The sequence below is a fragment of the Mus musculus genome, chromosome X (genome assembly GCF_000001635.26).
Source record: "Mus musculus strain C57BL/6J chromosome X, GRCm38.p6 C57BL/6J".
In the NCBI taxonomy this organism is placed as follows: domain Eukaryota; kingdom Metazoa; phylum Chordata; class Mammalia; order Rodentia; family Muridae; genus Mus; species Mus musculus.
This window is the reverse complement of record NC_000086.7, coordinates 91,931,149-91,939,203: the sequence shown is the minus strand read 5'-3', so window position 1 is coordinate 91,939,203 and position 8,055 is coordinate 91,931,149. Positions and strand designations below refer to the sequence as shown.

At 40.1% G+C, this 8,055-nt stretch overlaps 1 protein-coding gene across 3 annotated transcripts; it reads left to right on the top strand.

The window, feature by feature from the left end:
* Positions 1-4,838: 4,838 nt before the first annotated feature.
* Gm5071 (predicted pseudogene 5071) lies at positions 4,839-7,694 on the top strand. 3 transcript variants are annotated; one of them, XM_006528069.2, is made up of 4 exons: positions 4,839-4,904; positions 5,621-5,676; positions 6,035-6,090; positions 6,197-7,694. In XM_006528069.2, the coding sequence occupies exon 4, from the start codon at positions 6,224-6,226 to the stop codon at positions 7,256-7,258; it is 1,035 nt and encodes a 344-aa protein (XP_006528132.1). In that variant the 5' UTR covers positions 4,839-4,904; positions 5,621-5,676; positions 6,035-6,090; positions 6,197-6,223; the 3' UTR covers positions 7,259-7,694. The 3 variants fall into 3 exon arrangements, with proteins under 3 accessions (XP_006528132.1, XP_006528133.1, NP_001242933.1); XM_006528070.2 differs by having other exon boundaries at positions 6,168-7,694; NM_001256004.1 differs by lacking the exons at positions 4,839-4,904; positions 5,621-5,676; positions 6,035-6,090 and having other exon boundaries at positions 6,224-7,258.
* The last annotated feature ends 361 nt before the right edge of the window (positions 7,695-8,055 follow it).

Sequence of the window (8,055 nt, the reverse complement as noted above, 5' to 3'; positions counted from 1 at the left end):
ATAGGTACAAGCGTGGGTTCTGCTACAGGTCAAGTTCTTAGACTTTTTTTTTTTTTTTCATGTTCTTTAACATGGAACCAACATGGACAATTTCACTTGTCCCAAGATGGAGTAGGTTTGGTCTTTCAGTATGTCCTCATATTTCCAAATTGAGAGCCAAGTCTGGTAATAAACAATTCTACAAAAGATCATGTAGGCTTTTAGGGCCTCTATGGCTATATTATGTAAGTCCTTCCTACAGCCCTAAAATGCCAAGTGGAAGACCAGGTTCTAGTCCTCCACAGCTTAATGAACAACTCCATTCCTCATTCCTAAGAACCAAATCTGTTTCATTTATTATGGAGTGATTAGCTCTGAGTAATGTGGGAAGTGTATTCCCCAGAAAGAGAGACCAAAAGTAAAATAGAAGGGACTACAGATCTGTTTGAGGACAAAAGCAACCATCAGTGCATGTGAAGATCAAAGGCCTGATGAAGTTTCAGGGGCAGGACTGGGCCACACCTCTCCTTACTCAGTCATGCAGGACCCAGCATAAAGTGTTGTCCCTAAATGACTGATTGCCATGGCCCTCTTAGGGGGTTGTCCATGTTACATGTTCCAGAACAAGTAGAGCTTGGCAGGGAGATGCCCCAAGCCTGCTGTTCTCAATTCTGAATTTTCCCCAATGTTTGAGCCTGCTCAACCTTACCAGTTCTTCTGTTTAGTGTTATGGTCCACAAACTAGAAGGAGTGAGTTCATTTAGCATTAAGCCTTGGAGATAACAATTATATCTGGTGAATAAAATTAGTATTTACATCCACATATTGGGCAGCTTTCAAACTTCTTCAGAGAAGGTTCTTGTTGCAGTAGAGAACAGTCAATGCACAGACACACAACTGGACAAAGTGCTAAGTGTCAGAAAAGGGGTTCTCATCCCTGAACGTGACAGCTTCATCAAGCCCACACCAGGAGTCAGGAAACATAATGAATAAGAAGTCAGAAAGATTCAGAACACTGGAGGATGGGGAGGAGTGCTGTGAAGTACTGTCTTATTTACATGAGACAGGTATCTCAATTTGAACTTATAGCAGTTAAGGGTTATCTGTACAATGTTTGCACAACATCAAGCCTGACAAAATTCAGCCTAGGTAGAGAAAGCACTCTTTAGGCCCTACCTCTTAGCTACAGGGTATTGACAGTTGACAGTGGAGGAGGGAACATTACTTTTGAGGGTGTAGTCACTGGTAGGTTTCTCATGTTCCAGTGCATGCTCTCATACCTATTCACATAAATAAAACACTAACTATATTTAATGACCTATCAAAAGAAGTGTGAAAGAACTAAAACATGAAATTGGGAGGAAGGCTTGTTGGGAGGGAAATTTGTTGAGCGGAAGATTGGTTGGAAGAGAGGTAAGTTAGGACAGAGATGGGGAGAACTGAATCAGAGAAATAGATGAGAGGATATGGGGATATTTTATTATATAGATATACAAGAGTATCATTAACAGGGAAAACTTGCCCTTAAAAATGATGATTCTACAGGCAATGTAAGTATAATACATATTATTATAAAATACAAAGAAAATTTTTATGTCTCCAAAATTGCATGACACAGATTGAAGAAATTAATTTAATTTCTTAAAAGACACCAACCAGTACCCCCAGAGCTCCCAGGAACTAAACCAACCACGAAAGAGTACACATGATGGGACCCATGGCTCCAGCTGCATATGTAGCAGAGGATGGTCTAGTCAGTCACCAATGGGAGGAGGGACCCTTGGTCCTGTGGAGGCTCTATGCCTCAGTGTAGGGGAATGCCAGGGCCAAGAAGTGGTAGTTGGTGGGTTGGTGAGCAGGGGGAGGATAGGAAGGGGATAGGGAGTTTTCAGAGGGGAAACCAGGAAAGGGGATAACATTTGAAATGTAAATAAAGAAAATATCTAATTAAAAATTATCAAAAAGGAACAAAATAAAAAAGACAACTGGGTGATTTTATTGGAATATAGAATATCCCAATACATGTATATGAAATAAATTTAAACAATAGCACTACTATTGTTCAATTATTAACTCTATTAAATATTAAAGAAGAATTATATAATTCTATACAAATAAGCACATGATACGTTTATTAACATGTATCATTAGAGGCTTATTGCTTAAAACAATGAGATACCACTAATCGCCTATTAGAATGAATGAACTCTAAAACCCTAAGAAAATAAAATATTAGCAAAAATGCCATCATTTAGAACCTATAGAGATTCAAAATTGTACAGCTTCTTTGGCCAATGGTTTACCAGGGTTTAATTAAATTATTGTCCTATTCTTAAGCAATTAAATTCTTTGATGTTTTCATGGTAACTTGAAAACTGTGTCTACACAAAGCATACATGCACATTTATAATTGTCAAGCCATAGAAGAAACTTTCAAAAATTACTTGAGACAGCTTCCTACAGAGACAAAATATTACATATAAATTCACTGTGGGGAGCCACCCTCACATTCGCCGTTACAAGATGGCGCTGACATCCTGTGTTCTAAGTGGTAAACAAATAATCTGCGCATGTGCCAAGGGTAGTTCTCCACTCCATGTGCTCTGCCTTCCCCATGACGACAACTTGGCCGATGGGCTGCAGCCAATCAGGGAGTGACACGTCCTAGGCGGAGGATAATTCTCCTTAAAAGAGACGGGGTTTCGCCATTCTCTCTCTTGCTCTTGCTCTCTGGCTCCTAAAGATGTAAGCAATAGAGCTCTTGCTCTCTTGCTCTCTGGCTCCTGAAGATGTAAGCAATAAAGCTTTCCCGCAGAAGATTCCGGTTTGTTGCGTTCTTCCTGGCCGGTCGCGAGAACGCGTGTAAGAATTCACATCATATGTAATATAGCAGTACCAAATTAAAAAATAAGAGTAAAATCATATGTTATTCTAGCATCTGGAGACATCAATACCCTTTTCTGGCCTCCTCAAACACCCTAAACACATGCTGTACATAACATATTGTACATATATACATATACATACTTTGAAAGTTTAGACTTTCAAATGTGTTTAATGTGTATTTTTAAACATATTTATCGCAATTAAAATATTTGGAGACAAGGGTATCACGTTTCAATTTGTAAAACTCTTTTTAATTCTACTGTGTCATTATGATGCTTTGAATAATGCCAAATCATAGCTGGAGAAACTAAGTTTAATAAATATCAGCTAGCTTTTCTGTAAAAAAAAAAAGAAAGAAAGAAAAGTAATAGTAGTGATAACAGTTTAGTAGTGTCATTTAAATACACAGTGTATGACACATTTGTTTTTCAAGCTTATGCCAAAAACAAAGATAATTTTAAAAAAAAAACCACAAACTATTTTAAAAATATTACTGGGAAATCTTGGTATTGATTTAAAGAAAAGAATAAAAGATAAAAGACTAAAGCTACATCTTCTTTTCATACTCTGTGAAAGTGGAACTAAAAAATAAAATCTTGAAACTTCTAGAGGGAATTTATGCAAAAGAGTTAAGTGCATAAACACAGTTAATAAATTTCTAAATATTTGGACTCAAAAGCTGTGTCCATATTCCCACAATCTGCCATATAGGAATCAGAGAAATTGAAAGTACTACATAGCAAAAGAACAAACTTCCAGGTGAAAAAGTACATAGAATCTTTGCCAGTTATTCATAACCCAGAATTTAATACAAATAATATAGAAAGAATTGAAAAATACATAGCAAAATATAAATAGCATAGTCAATAAATTGGCAAATTAAGAGAATCATTTCAAATGAAGTACATACAGCCAATAAATGGATGAAAAACTGATAACAGCTTCATCCATTAGGGAAACAAATCGTATGGCATTGTGACTTCCTCTCATTATACTGAGAATGGCAAATCCAAAAGACTCTATTTCCAATAAAATAAATGATTTATTGCTATGTCATGGATTTAAAAAGAAAGAAAGAAAGGAAAGTAATTTTGGTGAGGATGCAAGGAGAAATATACTCATCTACATTAAGTGGAAATGTAAAATTCCCTGTTATGTCATTAAATATCAAAAATCTAATGAGATCCTAGCATGGTAATTTATACTTCTTACCACAGGACATGCAAAGGCAGGTGGCTTGTTATTTTAAGTATACTTTAGGCTACATAGGAGTTTGTAAGACAGCCTATACTATACAGAAATCCTTGGTTCCAACCTTCAAATAAAATGACAAATTTTTCATAAGGAAAAATGAGAGAGGCCAGGGGTGGTGATATATACAAATAATACTTGTAATGGCACAGCGACAAGAGGATAGTGACTTTTTAGCAACGCTGAGACCCAAGATAGTGAGTTCCATGACAGTCTGAGTTCCATGGAGAGAAACTGCCAGAAGACTGTAATAAATAAGAGCAGGAAAGAGGTTAAAAAAAAAAAAAAAAAAAAAAAAAAGGAGAAATGAGGGAAATGAGATGCGGGGAGGTGTAAAGTGAAGACAGGGCAATGCAATCATGAACCAAGTTCACAAAAACATAGATGGAACTGTTATCTTTACTTTATACTGTAGTCCTGGGCATCTGTGCTGGACTGAGATTCACTCCATCTACTTCTTACCCATTGAGACCCTGATAAGAATTTGATCTTTTGCACCGTTTGGTTCACATTAAAAGGATGAAATCCTAGTTCTATTCAAAGTTAAGAAAAATAATTTGCCTGTGTTCTCTGGGAATTCCCCTCCCCCAGAACAACAACAACAAAACAAAGGAGATGGATTAGTTCAGCCCCTCCGCCCAGGGCTTCCCTTTAGATGATCAAAGCTCCTGAGGCGTGCTTCCAGGGCGGGTGACTGGTGACCGGAAGTGGATGATCTTAACTTCCTCTTTGAGGACGGATCAACCTGTACGATTAGGTTTGAGCCAAGAAGCATGGCCTTTACTCTGGTAAGAATCTTTCGCGGGAGATGACTAGATTAAAAACTATAACATCCCATGATAGTTTTCTAGATTCATAACCCACCCTGCCCTAGCGACGGCCGGGTCTCTGCCTTGTTCGTCAGAATTCCAGGATGCGGCAGTTAGGCCCAACTGCCATTAATGTGCCTTGTTCTTCCTTGGGAGGAAAGGTCTCGAATAGAGGTTCGGGGGTTCACAAAAAGGGAAAGTTAGATACAAAGAGTTTTAAGAGGAGGCGAACTGGGAAAATTAAAGACTCTGCTGTATGTGTGGCAAAATACACAGAATTGTTCCCCAATGTACCATAGATTATGTCAAGGGTCAGATGGGCCTAAACGCTAAAATATTATGATTTGTCCTTTGAAAAAGAAGAGGTGGGAAATTAATGGATACCATTTCTGGAAAGGAAATGGAGTGTTGGGGGGGCATTACAAAAGCATAGGCATATTTTTTATATACTGAATTTTATCAGACATCGATGGTAAAGCTGGCCCCAATTTCCACCTAATTTTTCCTTATTAGTGCAAACTATAGTGCTAGCTTCAGAGCAGCAGAATAATGTGGGCATGAAGACGTAGTTAAAAATGAACATAAATGTTCATGGAGAACAAAATAGGACCCTGGTACAAGTCCTTCTTTCACCCTAGTCAGCTATTACTTGGATTGCCAGGCAATGGCCTAACAAACTGTGATTTTCTCCACAGATTTCTCAGGAAGCAGACTGAACAGGAGAACAGCAACAGGGTTTCAATCCAGAAAGGTGCCCAGAGAAAAGCGGCTTGTGGGTGGGGGTGGGGGTTTGTAAAGGGAACTTGCTTTCTACCTATGTTTACATAGTGTCATTCTCTCCCCCCTGAACTTTCTAGTGCCGCTGTCCACTTATCAGACATCGATGGTAAAGCTGGCCCCAATTTCCACCTAATTTTTCCTTATTAGTGCAAACTATAGTGCTAGCTTCAGAGCAGCAGAATAATGTGGGCATGAAGACGTAGTTAAAAATGAACATAAATTTTCATGGAGAACAAAATAGGACCCTGGTACAAGTCCTTCTTTCACCCTAGTCAGCTATTACTTGGATCGCCAGGCAATGGCCTAACAAACTGTGATTTTCTCCACAGATTTCTCAGGAAGCAGACTGAACAGGAGAACAGCAACAGGGTTTCAATCCAGAAAGGTGCCCAGAGAAAAGCGGCTTGTGGGTGGGGGTGGGGGTTTGTAAAGGGAACTTGCTTTCTACCTATGTTTACATAGTGTCATTCTCTCCCTCCTGAACTTTCTAGTATCGCTGTCCACTTACCCAGTACACCATGCCTAGAGGCAACAAGAGCAAGAGCCGATCCAGGGCCAAAAGGCAGCAGATGCGGGGAGAGAAGCCTAAACTCCAGGGTGCTCAGCCCACTGGGAAGGAGGAGGGGAAAGCAGCATCTCCTGCTCTTGACCAGGGAGATGGCCCCAGCTCCTCTGATAGAGGCACTGCTCAGGAGTCCCAGGAGGCTGCATCCCATATCTCTCCTGAGTTAAATGTGTCTCATCCAGTCCATGATGTTGGTGCTGAGGGTTCCTTTGCAGGTGTGGATGAGAGACGTGCAAATGTCTCCATTATAGCAGATGCCATCCAATGTGCACGCAGAGATCCTCTGACCAGGAAGGCCAGCAAGGTACTTCACTATCTGCTGGAGAAGTACCAAAAGGATGAGCAACCTGTAGAGGGAGAGATGCTGAAGCTGATAGGCAGGAAGTACAAGGTTCACTTCCCCCAGATCCTGGAGAAAGCCACCTATCAGCTAGAGCTCGTCTATGGTCTGGAGTTGAAGGTAGACAACCCTGCCACTCACTCCTATGTCCTTGTTAGCAAGCTACCCATCCTCCCTGGGGCAGATGTGGGTGGCAGGAGAGAATTGCCTAAGACAGGTCTCATCCTGACCATCCTGGGTATGATCTTCATGAAGGGCAACCGTGCCACTGAGGAAGAGGTCTGGCAGTTTCTCCACATGCAGGGGATATATCCTGGGAGGAGGCACTTAATTTTTGGGGAGCCCCGGAATTTCATCACCAAAGTGTTAGTTGAGCAAAATTATGTGGAGTACCGCCAGGTTCCTGGAAGTGATCCCCCAACTCATGAGTTCCTATGGGGTCCCAGAGCCCATGAGAAATCTACTTACAGGAAAGTTATGGATATATTAGCTAAAATCAAGAGTGCCATTCCTAGTTACTATCCTCAACAGTATGAGGAGACTCTCAGTAACCAGGCTGAGAGAGCAGCAAGGAGAGATGAGGCTGGGGGTTTTCATGCTGCCAGGATTCCCTCACATGCCCAAGCTAGCAGTTCCTCCCACATTTAGCTAGCCATTGGTGATAGCTATCACTGTGCTCAAGACCAGCCAGTCTTCTGAGTAGTGGGGCATTTATGAGCAGTGGGAATACAGTAATACAATACCTTTTGTTATGCATGGAAAAAGTATACATACCTCTTTGTTACATTGTTAATATTCCTGTAACTGAAGATTAATTTGTTTTATATATGTTTCTTAATCCAATATCTGCTACGTTTACTGCTCTTTGTCAAGGGTAATATATTTAGCGTTTTAAAGTTATTGGAAAATCTTTACAAATGTCTTCTCAGTAAGTGTAAAACAAGACATGGGAAAAGGTTTCACAGAATGTGATGTGCTGCATTTGGTAAAACAAAGTGAAGTGATCAGTTCATCCCTGTCACTCTTGGTTTTGTCTTCAGTTCATAATTTTAATAGAAATAAACTTGGTTTCATTACCTTAGCGAACTCCTTAAGAAAATAAACGGATAAATTTAGCCTCATATCCAGTGTCTCTGTCATTTCATTATTTTCCCCAGTCATCCTTTGGACATCAGCTCTCTTTTATCAGCCATTAAATTATATTATTGTTTAAATGTTCCCATTCACTATTTGTTTTTTTATTATATATTTTCTTTATTTACATTTCAAATGTCCTCCCCTTTCCTGGTGTCCCCTCTGAAGATCCCCTATCCCTTCATCCTCCTTCTGCTCACCAACCCACCCACTCCAGCTTCCTTGCCCTGGCATTCCCCTACACTGGGGCATAGAGCCTTCACAGCGCCAAGAGCCTCTCCCTTGAACAACAGACCATGTTCACAGCTCTG